Raw genomic sequence first — 18,304 nt, forward strand, 5'->3', positions numbered from 1 at the left:
TTCTTGTGAGAACCACAAAAGTGATTAAAGAATGCCAGTCTCCACTGATCTTATTGTAGACCATGATCTTAAATCACCTTCAGGCTTTGAATATTCATTTACATTTTGGACATCCAAATTTGAGTAATTTATCCATGGCTGTGGAGACAAAAAGACCAAGTGTCATTAAATTCTTTAGATACCAAATTGTACTTATAGGTTTGGGGGGCAGAGGGGTCTTTTCAGGGTTTTTTTTTTTAGATCAGTGGGTTTTATTTTCCTTTCCCTTGGGAAAAAATTGCCTATATTTAAAATCAAGCTTTTATGGTGAAGAGTTTAGTTGTGAATGAGTATAGCTGTCTATACATCTACATGGACTTAACATCTGTACATACATGATCAGTAAAGTCACTATAGTTCTAAAAATTATTTAATAATAAAATATTAAATGGATCAGTGAAAGCAGTAAACTACACAATGAAAAAGTGTGCTGTCATGTCAATATTATTTGAATAGAGGCTTGCTCTGAATTCATCAGCAAAACTTCCACTAAACTCCACAGAAGCTCCATATAAATAAGCAGTAAAAAGCATGTACTCTTTTATGTAGTACAAAAAATTTAATTTTATAGAACAGTGAAATTAAATCTTCTTGTCTCCTCAGAAAGCAGTTTGTTAAGTTAATGGTCTAACTTAAACCCCATTAGCTATGGTGCAATGCTATGGCTATAGAAGTACAATAGTTTAATTGTAACGTGGTCTAAATCCAGAAGGCATTGAAAACATCTTTTTAATCAACCACAAAAATACACTGCAACCTCAATGGCAGTTAAGATACAAGCATTAAAATCGATTCTTAATAGCTACACAATCAAGCCCTGTTGTGCAGTTGCTGCTCTCACACACACTCACTCGAGAGGTGGGTGCTGCCTGCCAGCCTTGGAGGGGTTCTTGGGCTCTTGCCAGAGCTGCCACCACCACTGCAAGGTCCTGCATTCTCTCCTGCAGTCCTGGAACCCAGCTTAGTTCCTGCCAGCTGGTTGTTCCCACTACCAAGAAGCAGAATAATCCCTAGAAGCAGGTAGTTGCCGGTCCCGGTACTCACCCTAGTTCCTCAGGCATACCACAAGTGGCAGACATGACCATGCAGCAGGAGGTCAGTAATGCCAAGAGAAGCAAGCACAGGGGTTTCACAGCTTCTGTTTCCCTTCCCATGAAGGGTGGGGACAAAGTTTGCTTTTTAAGGAACTACTAAAATGTCTTCTGTATTTGACTTTCAATGTCTCTCATAGACAGTGCAAAGTTTGCATAACACCACCTTCTTCTCACAAACAAACACGTTTTTTTGAACTATTTTAATAGTTTAAAATTCTCAAAAATATATGAGAAAACCTTCCCCAAAAACTATAGCATAATAATATTCATAATATATACATATTGAGACTAAATTAATACTAGATGAGATGACACTTTCATCACAGCAGGGAGACTCAAGAAAAGAACTTGAATAAGGATCAAGGCTTTCTGTATTTAATAGGACGACTCAGGTCTATGAGATGTTGAAGACATGTTTACCTTGGATTGAGATTAAAAAATTCTGTGATCAGGATAGGATCATATAATCCAATTATTTCCTCCAAATTAAGAATAACGAGAAATCACGCTAAGACCGCTAAGCTTTTTTTTATTCTTACAGTAGCACTTACATACTAGAGCCTTCTGGGAGGCAATTTTGCCTCTTTAAAGCCTAGTTTTTAATACTGCTATAAGTGTTATGGGCATATTTGAATTTTCACATTCAAATACTTTTAAACGTGGGAGTTACATCCACAAGTCCTGTTCAGGGAACATGCACTTTCTCTCACACTGTATGATTCTCTGTGTAATATTAAATGATTTATCTAACCCTTCATGAGAGGCAAATATTGGAGGACACCAGTAATGACAAATGAGCTACAATTAGCATGGCATTTTCCTGGTTTAACTGTTCTTTACTTGAAAGCTACAAAAATACTTTGAAAGTTCTCACAAACAAGTTTTTACTGTATTGCACAAAACCAAATTCAAGGAGGCTGAGGTTCAAACAGCAGCTCACAGTTTTTAGCAACAACACTGGGAGAAGTCTATAGTGCTTCTGATGTCAACAAGCAAGGAAAAGATCCAATATACCAAAAGTTGTTCAGGGACAAAAACTTCAGCCAGATAAAACACTCGGACACTGAAACAGAGCTGCTATCTTAAGTGCTGAAGATGACATTGCTATCCTCACAGCATTGCAGAACTTAAAAAGAGATAATAGGACATGCACTTGCCTTCCCCAGAGCTCTACTCTTGACAGGGATAGCCTAGGTCCCCAGGGGCCCTTGAAAATCTTAGATGGATTCACAGGTCTAAAAACAAGACAACATTCACAGAAGTTTATTTTTTTTTCATGAGAAAACTCATTTGATCCTCCAGCCAGAAAAAATTCTGGCAAGTGATATAAAAACTGTCATAGAAGAGACCAGGAGGCAAAAGGCACAAAAAATTGAAGGCCTGGCCCTATGGAAGAGAGGAGACATGGGCTAGTCACACTCCTCATAGTTGGGCAAGACACATTAGCAGATACAATATCTAAAACATTGTCCTCAAATTTTCCCTGTTTCTATCTTCCACCTCAGTAATTTCCATGAGAAGTGGCTGGTCAGGATTCTTTTTTTCACCGTCCTTGTGCCCTTCCATTTCCTGCCACCCTTTTCCCTGAGATCCAGACATGATTTCTTATTTTTTTGTATAAGCAACAGACTTTGCAAGAAAGTACAAACATTATTGAGTACAGAGGACAACTCCCTTCCAAAGCTATGAACATTTCCTTTAATCACTGCTAGAGAAATAATTAAATTTAAATGCCATTATTGTAATATTTTCCTGCTATATAAACCTTTTGCCTAATAATCTCAGAAGGCTTTGTCATGGTGAATATTGTTATCTTTGGAAGACTTGATAATAAATTTGGTATATGAAATTTTAGAAATAAAGCTTAGAAATAGATTGTAGTCCCTGCGTCTAATTACTGCCATCCTATGCTTTTCCCTTTATAGCACCTAAAAATTTGAGAAAAAAAAATACTATTTTCTCTCCAAGATCGATTCAGCCCATATTTTGCTAACAGTTCCTGTAAGGCACTGTGCAGCGGATATCAGGCCAAGTGAAGCCATACCAAGTTAAGATAAAAATTTTACAGCAAAGGAGAATCCAGATTTAGAGAAGTTTATAGCCTTTGAGATTTTCAAGCACATAATATGAGCCAAATGAAGACCCTGCTTCAGAAAGCATCCGGTTCTTAGTCACAGACACCTAAGGGTATGCTGAAATGCTTTTTCAGGGAACAGTGATTTGAACGGAAGCTCAGCACTTCCCTGACCGCAGGCCAGCATGAATCCAGCCCCTAGGTCCCTTCCTATGGGAACACCAGGCAGAGAGACCCTTTTCAAAGGAGGTCAGCCTTTGAAACATGAACTGACCTTCAGCAACCAAGACTCCCTTCTCTTTAGCAGGCTTTGTGCACTTTCTATTAGAAAGCAATGCAATGAGTTATATTTTAATTCTCATCTGCTAAACGTCCTTAAAACTCTGGAGTTGTTCCTGTTCTCACTAAAGGAACTGAGTATGTTTGAGAGACACAACTGTCCCTCAGCTCCTCTTCCTCTGCATTTCCCACTTACATTTAGTTCTGCTACCAAACCAAATCCATTTTTAATGCATAAGAGTTATTCTGATAATCAGAAGTTAAAAATATGAGATCCCTGTGTGTTTCAGGGAAGCTTTCTCTGGTCCAAAAAGATCCAGGTTGCTGCCTACAGTCACATGCAGCTTTCTGCTGCTTCTCTGGGGTGCAGCTACTCGCAGGAGAGGGAGAGCAGGGAATAGGCTTCTACTGTTGTCACTTCCAGCAGAGAGAAGAAAAGCAGAGGGTACCTGATGGAAAGGATGCCCTCGAGAGGGTCCAGGTCCCACAGTCCAGCCTAGGATCCCAACTTGTATCCAGCTGCTACAGTCAAAACTCCAACCCCAAATAAAGATAGCCTTTCTTTCCTAGTCACATAAAGGGGAGCTGTTTAGGTAAGCCCCATATCACAAATACATTATGATATCCAAAGTGAGAATATCAACTTCCCTGCAAAAGCATCTCCTCTTTTATGGAGGTTGATAGGTGAGAAAATGGAAAAGTTTTACATTTCATTTAAAATTGAGCGACAGAACTTTCTAAATCAATATTGGTGCCCTCAAATCTCAGACAAAAAAAAAATCTGTCAAAGGAAGAGAATGACTGCTCTTATCATTCTAGCCATCAAAGTTATTTTGATCAAGTCTGTGTGTATTTTTAATAATGATTTTCCTTCTCCCCCAAAGTCTTGTTATTCACTTGAAGGCAAAATTATACAAAAAGAGGAGCAACTTTCTGAAAAAGTGTAAGAACCTCTGGGATAGGATCAATCAGTATTTTGTCAACTAAGGATCTTGAATTATATGTGTGACAGAAGGCACTTGTAGCATGGATCTTCACAATGCAGGTAGTTTTTACATATTTATTTTAACAACATATAGCAGAGGCAAGACTAAAAACAGTTGACTCTTTCTTTGCCATCCTTAAAAGTTATTATTGTGAAAATATATCTATATATTCATGGCATTCATGTCCTTGTGTGAAGAGATGGAAAAGACTTCCTCAGTGCTACAAAAAGCCTCCAAAAGAACTACAGTTTGAACTTAACGATTCTGAAGTACTCTCAAAGTGTTTCATATATCATCTAAGCCATGCTGAGATTTTCACAAGAAATCTCTACCAAAACCACCTGGGATCACAAAGAGTGTGAGCAAACATTCTGACTAACAGCTTTGTCACACTAGGCTTGGACCACTGCTCCCAGTGCTAAGCAGTGTTTTAATATAAAAATTAGAATTTTTTTAAAAATCTAAGAAGCATTGCTTAGAATTATCAAAAACCAGCTATTCAATTTAGAATATCTGCTAATAAAGCTTTTCCAAAGCTGTAGTACTTTTTTCTATAGCACAGGCAAAACTATTGATAAGGCACATGTTCTAATGGAGGAACCTGTGTCATAGAAGGCAACAATAAAGAACTACGCACAGATCAGTGACATCATTATTTCAAACAGTATGACTGCACTTAAAGGGCTGGGTTTATGCTGTTGGTCATGGTCACATATTTGCATTTATAGCTGCATTTTTACACTGGTAATTCATATATGTATTTGAATATTTAATAGAAAATTGCTGTTCTCTGAAATATGACTAAAATGAAAATTAAGTACCACAAGTTGTATCAGAAATTTTTTATCTAATTTTATTATTAGTCATTATTCTACTGTATGATTTCACAATTATAAAACATAGTCCTCTTGAAATGAAATTCTGCATGAAGCTTGTTCAAGCTCTTTCAGATCAACAGTGGTATAATGGAAATCAGAAGCTGATCTGCAAGACTTAGATAGAAAATAGTTTCACCAGCAGCTACCTCCTCACAGACTGTCAAAGGAAAAAGGAAGTTTTTATATTGCTGTCTATAAGAATAAGGAGCACAATTTGCTATTTAAAACACTTAAACCATTTTGTGTATTTGCTATGAACCCAAATTCAGAGTAACATCTTTAACCAAGAAGAAAAATAATTTTACATCCATTTGTGCTTACAAGCAAGCTTATAAATTTAAACCACTTCTCACATTTTTCAAATAATATATTAAAAGGGCAGGCTTTAGCTCTAGTGTCACAGATTTCAACTATAAATGCAACTGTATTTACTATGATTGTTAGAAAATAACAACATTCACTAGGGAGAAATGACCATGGCAAAATGACAGTAGAGCAAAGATACACATCATTCACTCTTTGAAGATGACTGTTGTAATATTCTGCTTCTACTTCTTCTTTTCTTTATCAAAAGCCATTCTAATTAATTAAATACCTCCTCATCAGTTTTACCAACATTTTACAACAGCATTTACACTAGAAACAAACAGAACAGTGGAGATTCCATTTCTGATTTCAGAAAAAAACCGAAACAACCTCAAACTCTCAAGTAAAATTTTGCAGATCAGAAAGATATTTTTATGGATTCAAAATAATAAATTTTCCCTTTAATGCAATGCCGCCAAAACAGGGAGAGAAAAGTCTCTAAACTGTCGCCATCAGTATGCAAATAATGTCATGTACATGTGACACATGATGTCAGGAATTCTATTTCATTTCTTACAGCTGAAGGAACAGAATATATGTGCTGCTACTCTAATAGCATTTGAAGCAGAGTTATACATACCTGCCCATACCAACTGTATTCCAGCATTGTAACCTCAGTGAACACCAAGTCTTAGAAAACTCAGAGCAAATTCGTGAATACAAACTGTTTCATGTAAGACACAGCCTGTGAATGTGCTGCTACTTTTCCTTTCAAGGGAGTGTGATACACTCTACAACTTTTGCTTAGCCACCAGCACTGCTACAATCATAGCTTTGTTGAAGTGTTGTGCTCTTGCAGCTAAAACCTGTTGATAATGAACCTGAACCCATTATTTTGAGTCAATGGATTGAAAGAAATAGGGCAAAGAATGAAAGCCACAGGGCCAATTACCAGCATTCTTTGATGTATTACTTGCTAGCACCCACCAAATCACTTTGTGTCTTTGTCTTGATCCCCTCTGTTATTCATTAATTATTCTGGAAGGGTTAGAGTTCAGATAGCTAATTGCACAGACAGTCTTACTTGGTGGGGATTCTCCCTACACTGACACTTTCCCCAGCTGTGCCCAGCCACCTTGCATTATGCCAATTAATCCAATTCTTGGCATTTTTGTACAGTCCTCCAGGTTCTTTTAAAGCTTTGCTTTAATATGTTTTTCTCAGGCTTGTAAACAGAGACTGAAGAAGGCTTGTGAACTAGACAGATAATATTTTGCCACTGTCTTCTTCATTCTTTACGGAGATCGCTGGCCCTAGTGACCCTGTTTTCCTTCCCGTACGCCTGTTGCTTTATTTACAGGCATGGTGTCTAGTACTCCTTTTGCATTTGTAGAAATGAGACTTATTTTACAATATTTAATTTTCATTTTCATTTTTTCCCTGCCCTTACCCACTCTTCACTTTTATCAGAACTGATCTTTGTTGAATTGAGAAGTAGATATCACTTTAAACAAGTGATAAGAGACCGTTTCCAGGAGAATAGTCTTCTAATTAACAAAAGGAAAATACCTCATTTCATTGTTGATATTAGTGCTAGGAATATTTCCATGTACAAAATTTTGTAACAAAGAAGGAATGAATTTTAATAATGAGAATACAAAACAGGGAAATAAAAGCTTCTGTTCTGTGAGGTCAAAAGCCCAGGCTCCCGTTCACAAACTGAGAACTGTTGATAGGCTACAAATTCCAGAAAATGCACACTTAGGACTCTTTGTTTTCACCCAAAATGGGAAAGATTATGCCCATTTTCTGGGTTTTGCCACTCATTATATGTTTGTTGTTCTGCTGCTACAGATACCTGCATTCCTGCTCCTACAACCCCAGAAAATTGGTAAGCTGGAACTATAGTTTGGGGGCACAAATCAGAAGGGGCAGGGTTAGGACCAAGCCTATTCACAATTAGATATACCCTATTTTTTATGTAGTTACACTGCAGGCAATTTTAGGTCCTCACAGACACTTCCATATGTCTGGGAACTGTGTAATCAATGACTTTACCTGAAAAGTTGGAATGTAAAGAAAAGACGTAAAACTAGGTCCTGAGAGAGTACTGTGAGATGAAGTATGCACAGGCAAGAGGTCCTTTAAAAAAGCAGTCAGCGAAATAACCAGAAAACAGCAGCCATGGAGAACATGCTATAATTATTTTCAATTATTATTAGCAGTACATAATTATACAACTATGTAATTATTCTTTTTCAGAGATACCAGTTAGCATATAACATTGTACTGGAGACTTTATAGTGCTTACTAAAAATTCAGCCCAGGAATGTCATCCTCAAATTACCCTGAACAGATAATACAATGAGTTAAATATGAATGCTGAAGTCCAAGGTATAGAGAGAAAATAAGGTTTTGTAATAATTCTGTTTTAAAAAAATTGGCAGTGTTTTAGCACTTCAGGTGATCTGATCGCTAATCTCCATTTGCAGATAAGAGAAATCCAATATCCTTCAAGCAACCAGGTCAAAAGAACAGTTCAATAATTACAGGAGTCTTACATTAGAATCTGTAAAACACCCAGGAGCATAGGGTAGTTTAGGAAGATTAAAGAAAGAAAGTTTGTTTATAGATTTCGTTTTTCTACCACAAGAATCTAAATAAGATTAAGATGGTGACTCTTCCCCTGTACAAAGTCCAAAGAGAAAGTTATTAAACACAGTTCTGTGACACAAGTTATACTTTGCATATATATTCAGAGCCCCTCAAGCTCCATCTTCAGGAGAACGGTGCGCAAAATATTTCTGTTAGTCTAAACAAAATACAATCTCTGACCAGGCATCATAGACTGACCTGTTGACTGGACTAATGCAAAACTCATCATCCATGAATTCATATTTATTAAGCCTTCAGTTTAAACTTGGTTTTCATTAGCTCTGTTAGCAACAAAACTAAAAACCAGAGAGGTCTGTAAAGTAATTTATTTTTCATAGTTGTGTCCATGCAGAATATATGGAACATTCACAGTCCATGACTTGACTTTTTTCTCATTAAATATAGCCTGAACATAAGGTTTTGTCTCATTAATATGAATTTCAGGTAAACCAGGTATCACTTAATTTCTCTTCAAAAAATCATAATTTTTTAACATCTGAAAATTAAGATTGTTTGTACAAATAGGAGAATGTTAACCTAAAGCATATGAGTACTTTACATCAGTGCCGCAAAGTTGGGCTTGCAATACTATAGTCAAAAATTCGACAGGCTAAAACATTCCCAAATAATCATTCCTTAAAAGAGAGGCTTGTGCTAAATCCATAGACTACCAAAATTGGTGTTGTAAAATCCAGCCTCCAAATTCTGAATCCCTTGATAATGCCGAAAATATCACATAAATGGGGGAGTCACCATATATTGTGTTACCAGGAGCCGTGCTGAGGAGCACTTTCACCAGGCAGAGGAAGGTAGGAAGACCTCTGGTCCTCTGGGATCTTACCTCAGAATGTTGCTCACAGAAGACTAGGCACATTCCAGCATGTGACTGCTCTCTCCCACTAGTTTCTCCTCTCTCACTTGAAGAATGCAGCTGGCATTATTACTTACAGTGCTGTTAAACTGAGGCAATATTTGCAGGGGCATCTGACCACACAAGTTGACACCTCACTCTCCAGGAACCCATCACAGCATTTAAACTAGAGATGAAATAACCTATTCTAGGCAAGATAGTGGAGAATTTGCAGTTTTGGTGCACCAGACAATTTCTGTGTGTCAGTATTCTAAATTTCTAAGTATTGCTTTTCTACAGTGAAGAAGCCAATAAAATTTATTTTGTACACAGTCCTAATCTTTAAGGTAGATTTCATTTTACAGGAATATTTCAGGACTTTCCAGAACCCCCAGCCCCACTCATTTAAGTGATCCCCAGAGCCAAGAATGGCTCTTTATTTCAGAGAACAGACAACTTTCTGTTTTCAGATGTAGCTCCATTTTTTTTAATGCAGAAAAGTAAAATATGAGCAACAGTATTTAAACAAATATACAACTTCATTATCTGCATTGAATGGTTACTGCTATATTTTCCACTTTTTTCTATATTGCTGGATTTGACATTGAAACTTTTAAAGTTTAAGATGTGCTTTCTGTCAATAAAGTCCTTTAAAGCTGTAAGGCCCTTAAGGAAGTGGTTCGCTATGTCTGTATAATGTTTTGCACACTGGGGTACTGATCAGTTGAACAAACCAGAATTATCCAATAACTTCTGACTACAACCTGTTTCAGTCACAGTAGAGGCTTCTGAAAATGTTCTGTTGCTGAGGTCAATATAAATTCCTTAAAATTTCCACAGGAGCAGTCCTGTGCAAAGGTCTGTCAGAAGTCCCAACTCATGCGTGATAGCTAAGTTTGGAGGTCTTCCAGATTCCTTTCTCTATTTATAAAACAGTATGAAATGTAAATTATTTTCTTCCTGAGTATCAGGAGGAACAGGAACTCATATTATTACAGCTTACAGATTAATATTCAACTCCTACATCAGATAATAAAAGGCCACCAAGAACCATGACATAAGCTGAACTTGAACTAGATGTGGAATACAGCAGGGAACAAAAATAGGGGTTGATTGCCTACAAGAAAAATTGATTTGAGCTTGAAAAAGAGCACAAACAGCAACAAAACTGCTCAGAGAAAAATTAGTTATTCTCAGCTAAATTCCTAACTCTATGTGAAATATATTGCTCTGGCAGACTTAAACCTGAGCATCTGAACCCTGTAAGAACTGAACATCATTAAGCTGAAAAACACCTGTTTTTTTGAAGTGGAAACAAGTTAGATCCCTTGTCAGTAATATGATAAATAAAATACATAAAGGGTTCTATCAAACTACTTCTTAATTTCATTTAAAATGCTGCAGTCCAAAGTCAGCTGTGTGTTAAATACAGCAATATTGATTCTGAAATTTGTCACATTAATTCATCTTTCTAGTTTCAGTAACACAATTCAAAAATTGAGCTTTTCCCTTGGGAATTGCATCTTATTTTAGATCCTCTCTCTTTTCTAGTAAGCAGGATATCTTATTTAAAGAGTAGAAGCAGCCTATTGTTCTCATTTTAAATTATTGGTATTAATTAGGAACTTTGCCTGAATAATAAGTACAGGAATGATGATGATAATCATCGTTATCATCATCATCATTAATATGATACATTTTCCATGAACTTTCTGCACTGCACAGGACTTCAATGAAGTAGATAAGGGACCTCAAGTGTTCAGAGGAAAAGGGTATCTATTTTCAGATGTGGAACATTGTAAGCATAGCTACAAAATACAAAACCTGGTTCAAAATTCAACACACCAGTCAAAACCATTGATTTGTTACACTACCTTAAAAACCTGTGGTATGAAAATAGACACAGAGGATCAGCCTTGAAATGAGTGTGAGCTGAAGAAATATGATAAATAAAATATAGCAGTAGTGTCTCCTGTCATGAGATTTTACATATACACAATATAATTTGAATGTTCATAGGAACAAGCTCTTCTATGAATAGTGAAACCAATACACTGCTGTTTCCTGTAGATTTCTGTTAAATTTCCCTTAAAGCTCTCTCTCCCAAGACTTCAAGTTACCCCATTTTGGACTGTTTTTCGTGATCACTGAACTGCACCTTCCAAGAGGTGATCACTTCTCCTGCCAGGGAAGGGAGGTTTCAGCACACGGGCTCCTGAGCCCACATGAACCTGAGTATCTCCGCTCATCTGCTGCCCTTGCTCATTACCCTGCAGACTCATTAAGAGCTTTCCCATTGCACAGTTTACGTTTTTTTCCCTATCTGCTTGTGGATTTCCAGGACACCTCAAGGCAGTTCTATTGAAACTGGCCTGCAGGATCAAAAACATTGAGATGGAAGGAAATAAAGGTTTATGAGGAGCAAACAGATGGAAACTGCTATCAAAACATGCCACATTTCTTTAGGAAGTTATGCTAAAAATGATCAAATATTGCTGCCTTGGGGAAGCAATGGATGTCACTGTGAACCTCCTGGAACACTGCTTCACTCTGAGGCATATTCAAAAGGTTTTTATTTATTGAATACGGAGCAACCTAAAGAAGCACTCACCCTATGGGAGATAACAAGAAAATCTGCATTTCCATAGTATACCTCCTTATTAAAACAAAAATCAAATATAGTTACTGAATCTGAGTTTACAGGAATTTTAGGAGGTTTTACCCAAAATCCAGAACTCTCAACTGATTTCAGAGAAGTTACAAAGTCACAATGGTATCCTTTGAATCCCAGAAAAGCTACAAGACCTCACATCTACAACAATATGAAGATGAGACAATACAGAAGGAATAATGCTCCTGCTCTTTCAGCAAATATTATTTTTAAAAAATATTATACTTTCTCATAATGTGAAGAACTCTTGTGAAACAACTCTCCAATTTTAATATTGTACTGAAAGGTAAAAAAAGATATGATAGGGAATATAATTTCATTGGGTTTACTATGTAGTAAATAGCACACATTGAAGGTAGAAAAGGATTTAGGCAAGGGCATGTACAGGAGAAAAAATCTGATACAGTAAAACTGATATGAAAAATACTGGAGGGGGGAAAAAATTTAAAACCTTTTGAAAATCAGACCTGAATCAGTCTACACTAAAGCGGATTTCAAGCAGGTGAACAGGAGCTCCAATCTTTCTTATAAGTTTCTGAAGTCTTAGGATTTTCTCAAATTATACCATCAGTGTCTTGCATGATCTAGTTGCTGACTAACATCTAATAACTGAAATTACAGTGACTTGCATACTGAAAGAGATTGAATTAAAAATGTATATTATGTTTGTTGAAGACTTGAAGAGCACCATTTAATATTTCACCTGGACATATTCCTTTTTCAGTGAGTATTTTAGAAATACTTTCTGAAAGAACTAACACACATTATGAACTTAAGAGCCACAGAGTAATCCAGTGAACTGAATCACTGCATACAGCCAACACTGGCAGCAAGGCAGCTGCATAAAAGACAGAATATGCTTATATTTGGAGGAACACCATGGAGCTATAAAGAAAATCCACATTCATCTTCCAACTGTGAAAAAAGTAATTGTAGAAAAAATAATTGGTAGTGTACTTCAGATTAAGTAGATGAATATTGTGTCTCTCACTTTGGAGAGTTTAGGTATTACTGATGAAAAATAGAAATTATATATTCACCTGTTTGCTATATAATTAGGCACTCACTAATTAACTGAAATAATGGAGGCTGCATTTCCTAGTCATGAAGGGGTTTTTGGGAATATGGGCTTAATGTGCCTCATCTAAGCACCTGATCTAAGCACATCTTATCTAAGAGCTTAATTTTTAGTGTCTGTTTTCTAAAACTGTCACCAGTGGGTCAATTATAGTCACTAGCTTTCTTTTTTCAAGTAACAGTGCAAATGTAGTAAACAGTGTATCACAACTACCTCAACAGCAATCATATGCTGCTTGTCTGTTTGATGCTAATTTCTGTAATGAAACTGTTGATCCATTGTGAATAACAAGAGATTGGACTCTTAGGTAGCAGGCATTTGGGACCACAAATACACTGCTCATATGCATATTTATGGTGTTGTATTCAATGGAGTGACAGTGGACCACTCCTCACAGCTTTTGACCTTTATGTACACTTCCAACATACATGTAGAATGACTTTTAAGCAGGTATACCTATGCTTGCAGGGAGTCATATGTATATTTATACATAACGTATACCAAATTATCAGAAAAAAAAAGGGTTGAAAAGAGCCTATGCCTTCTAGTGAATTCTCTTATTGCTATTTTTGAGAATAAAGTCCTCAGAATAAGCCTCATTTCCTCCAAGTCTATGTTCCATAGATATGGTTTTTAGCATTGTTTTTTTGAATCAATGGGCATAATGCAGAAAAAGATATTTCAATCTGTGGCAGATCATCACATTTTCAGAAGCAATACTGCTGCTATCACAAGAGTGGCCCATTTACCAGAGCACAGCAGTGAGGGAATCACTTCTGAAATGTCATCAGCAGTTCTTTTGGTAGAAACTGTGCTTAAAATAGCCCTGTACACTTGATATAAAGCCTGACTTGATATAAAGATTTCAAATAAGAGCACAGAAAATGTTTGTGTATTTTTTGGGGGGTTTTTCCCTTTATATGTGTTCAATTTTATTCACAAAGACAGGGCTCGAAAGAGCTGGATTGTCCTTAAGTTTTCTTGCCTCTGGTCTAAAATAATATCTTTCATAGCATGTTTTTTTAATAATGTTTTAAGTAAAAATCAGTGGAGTGTCTGGTCAGACCAAGTCTCTTGAAAGTATCACTAGCTGGAATGCTTTCAAAATGTTTTCACAGCTATTTTTCTATTTGAACATAGAATGATTCTTCATGTAACCCTTAAAATGCTGTTTTTGTAGACTGAAAGTAAAGCTCAATAAAGTCAAACAGCCATCAGTGGGCTTTGAAATTGGTCCCAGCTCTTTAGACTTGCAGGTGGCAATCCTTAACCAGCCTGCAGGGAAGTGATATTTGTTTTACTGCACAACTACTGTAGAAAATTTTTACATTGTGGATACTCCAGACAGTTAACACACAACATCTAACATGAAATATTTTGTGTTAGATATCAGAAGACATCACATTAACAGTTCATCTTGTCCTACTTCTACCAGTGGTCAGCATGAGAGGAGCAGAAGGCTGTAAGGCGAGCACAAATTCAGGCAGGTCATAAAGTTGTCTATATCACTATCCTAAAATAAGCTTTGGCATCTCACAGAGCAGTATATGTTGTAATAGGTGCTGATCCTGCTGTGAAAGGATCAAATGCACATTACTGACTTGAAGGGGAGAAAAGACTTCATGCTTCACTTGGCTATAAGAGAAGTGGACTCAGTCTCTAGAGGAAGATCATCTGGATTGCAAGAATAGCTCAGTGGTTACCTGTTACACAAAGACATTAAAGACTCAGGTGCAATTTCCTACCTGAACTTGAGTCCCTGGATAATTTTGAGCATTCATCACAAGCGACATTCATCTCTAAGAGGTAATTTTCTAGTCTACATTATGAAAAAGTCTGTCTTTTGGACAATAGCAAGAGAAAGGACCTCCAGAAAGAGAATCACTTTCAGATACCCCTGAGAGACTTCATACAAAAGCAGGACTTTTTTTTCTTATTCTTTTCATTCCTCTGGACGTGCTCCTCTTTTATGGTTCACCACAGAAGGAGACATGGGCAACTAACTTTAATTAGATGCCTATTATTTACATGACTAAAAAGTTGGATCCATGCAGGCATTTATGGAAGCTAAACCTTGTACTACGAGGAAATGAATTTGTGTCTCTGCATCTTAAATTTTTACCTGCAACATGTGACACCTTCCTCACAGTGGGACTGTGGGGGGGTGAAACGTTAAAATTTATATGATACCATCAAAATGTCAGTGGAGGCCAGAAAATTGCTTAACATAAATATATAGAAGAGGATCCTGGAATCAATGACCACCAACCCCGAAAATGCATGAACTGAATGCTTGTATTCAAATCTTGTTGGCATCTTTACTAACTAAAGAAAAAATCTAGAGAGGGAAGTAATCTTGGAGTTTGAATGAACTAGATGATACTTCAAGTACTAAGTATTAAATATATTTTAATTATCAATATTATCACTTAAGTGAAAAATCACGGTTTTTAGTAGTACAAAGTGGATGACATTGCTTATCTGTTTTCAGTTCCATTGAATTTTTCAACGCAAAATTTTCTCTAAGTCAGTTGGGGGTTGTAGTAGCAACAGGTTTTTTCATCCTCTAAGTGTTAGATACCATAGCTTATCTCAAGACCTAATGCAATCTACTTTTTAATTATTCACACCCTTTATTCTGTAACTATAGTCTGCCTCTTTCAGTACTAAAAAGGCAGGACACAGTTCAATTATTTATGGTCCAGATATGAACAAAATGTGGAAGTTGCTCTTTAGAAGTACATCTATGATTTGTAACAGCACTAATAAAAGTTATAAGCTTATATTTATCATGTAGTTCCAGCCCAGTATTAGTTTAATAATCTTTTGGGAAAAAAAAAAAATGAAGCCTTTTGTTTTCTTCAGAAAGCAATTGAGTTTTCTTCTGCATAAAGAATTGGCTACAACTACAATTGTGTCAATGAGCCTCACAAAGTTACCAGGCCTTCATGGATCCACTTTTGTTCTGAACTTTCAAGGCCTTTGAATGCAACAAACTCTGAAGAAAATTAATATAAAACATTAAGGGAAAAATTTGCAAATAAATAAAGATTTGATAATCTGTGCATTTGTCTGAAATCATAGTATACAGAGCAAGTGTTTAAATCAAATATCTCACTTTGGAACCAGATTTTGCTACCATTGCTAGTTATACATTTTGGCCAAATGGCCTGTTTAGACTATCTTCAATATTCATATGATGAAAAACCCTTTCAATAGAAAAAATAATCAATTGTTATCATATTTTGTCACCTCTAACGTAAAGTGAGTGGTGGAAATGCTGTATTTCAAGATGTGTCTGCTTTGCTCTGATGCTTTCAGTGTTTTTCTCCCTAATTTTTCATCACTTCTTTGCTTTCTTTCTATGTTTTGATCTCTTTGCTTGTTTACTCTGACTTCCAACATTACCTCATCATTTTTCTTCCTCTCAAGCACCTTTTTTCCATGGTTTTTTGTGATATTTCAACAAGATACAGTTCTGAAATTATTCCTGCGTTCTGGGCTCCATCCAGTTTGATCTCAAATGACTGATTATAGCAGTTCCAAGGGTATAATAGTGAACATGCTTTATGGGTGTGATTAAAGCCAGAGCCTCTAATTCCCAATGCATGAAACTCAGAAAAATAGACTAAATAAAACTTGGAGAAATTCTCCATTAACTGGTGTTCCACATACTTTTTAGTCAGGGGTAAAAATTATTTCCAAAGCCACCAAGTCAGTGGCCATTTTTCTTTTAATTTCTTTGACCTTTGAAAAAAATTCACCTTTTGTGTCTTTGAACAAATGTACAAGTAAATGTACTTGATTAGGGATCTGATATCAAAGGGGTGGTCTTTGTCCTGGGTGGTCTTTGCCCTTATTTTCCGTCATAAGCAATTAATCTATCATTGTGTGCATATCTTATGAGATATTCTGCTTTAAAAGCACAGCAATTTAAAAAGTACTCAAATTGAAAACATCATCTAAAATTGCAGTTATCTGCAACAGGCTAAATGGAAGATTTGGAACAAAATAGCTCCTGGGTTAGAATCTTGTATGCTGTATTAGCCTTGAGCAAAATTTTACAGTGCAGGTACTTAACCTACAAGGAAAATTTCATAATGGGAATACTGAGAGACCTGTAGCTATAACCAGTACTACTGGGCCCCAGTATAATACTTCATTTGCGTTTCTACAAAGCAATTTTTGTCAATCTTGCTGCATGAATGAAAAATCTCATCCCATAGTCTCCAATTCACTACCCTCATGAACTCATGAAAAGGTCTTTTAACCACAGCTGTGATTTTCAAGTGGAAATAATAAAATGGCAAGAGTTAAATATTAATATTCAGTTCTTGCACTGTGCCTTTCTTTGATACCAATTACAACTTGAACTTCACCTAACTCAAAAAGACTGCAGACTTCTCTCAATTAGCAGTAATAGGATTAATACATAGCTTTGGAATTGAAGATTTAAATAGCAAAAAAAAAAAAAACTTGGCAAATGTACACATGTACCAAATTAATCTCAAAATAAATATGCAGCCTTGGGTGAAATAAGTGGAATGTGGAATGCTAGAGATGTGGGGGTTATTGTGGTTTTTCTGCTCCCTTGACAACCTCTGCAGGTAGCATTTCTTTGAAAACTATCATGGCTGTAGAATAAGAGTACCTTTTAGTCCTAATGTTTATGGACCCTAGAAAGTTGCTGCCATTCAGAACAGGTAGTCTCCTTTGTAGAACACCAAAGCTATTTCTGTTTATCACACTTTTCTCCATTACCAATTTCTATGGTTCTCAGCTTTGTGAGTTTTAAGCAATCTCACAGATGCAAATTATTGCATTCAAATAGCTGTTTCCTGAGAAAGGATAAAATATTAGGTAAAAAGTGCTAGGTGGACCAAAGTGTTTCTATACTACAGAAGTGAAGAGCATGCAACTGATTTTTGTGGAAGATAATTCTTGTGTCTCTTTACTCATGCTGAGTTGTTTGTGGTTTATTTCGTATTTGCATTTGATGAGCAATGAATGACTTCATTTTCCCTGCATTTTGAGTAACTGCCTCTACATTGTATGATACAATGGCCCAAACTGAGGATGACTCTGTTTTAAGGTGTACCTTTGACTTCTGAAAAAAAAATTGTAATATCCTAAAGTTCCTTGTCAAATCAAAAAATGCTGACATCAGTTATAAAGAGCTGTTTGTATTCTTTTCTCAGAGGAAAATATGAGATACTTAATCATGTTTTACTGATCAAAGCTCATACAGCAGAACATCTGAAGTGTAACTAAACCAATACAGAACCAGCTATGAGTCAGGACAGATGGAAGTGACAAGTTTAGTTTTTTATTTTCTTCCAACTAGTGGAGAAATCAAGACCAAAGTTGACCACAGGTTTCTGTTGACAATAACTT

At 36.3% G+C, this 18,304-nt stretch overlaps 1 protein-coding gene across 4 annotated transcripts in view; it reads right to left on the minus strand.

Moving 5' to 3' along the window:
• TFEC (transcription factor EC) overlaps positions 1–18,304 on the minus strand; it is a 98,686-nt gene that overhangs the window by 70,751 nt on the left and 9,631 nt on the right. The window contains exon 1 of one of the 4 annotated variants that reach the window (XM_032107457.1): positions 6,297–6,421. The exons of 2 other annotated variants lie outside the window; for them this stretch is intronic. In XM_032107457.1, coding sequence (XP_031963348.1) covers positions 6,297–6,323 — 27 coding nt within the window. In that variant the 5' untranslated portion in view covers positions 6,324–6,421. Of the gene's footprint in view, positions 1–1,083; positions 1,177–6,296; positions 6,422–18,304 lie in introns of those variants that run through there. One more of the 4 variants, XM_032107458.1, reaches the window with a different exon arrangement.

This window comes from Corvus moneduloides, chromosome 4, assembly GCF_009650955.1.
Source record: "Corvus moneduloides isolate bCorMon1 chromosome 4, bCorMon1.pri, whole genome shotgun sequence".
NCBI lineage: Eukaryota > Metazoa > Chordata > Aves > Passeriformes > Corvidae > Corvus > Corvus moneduloides.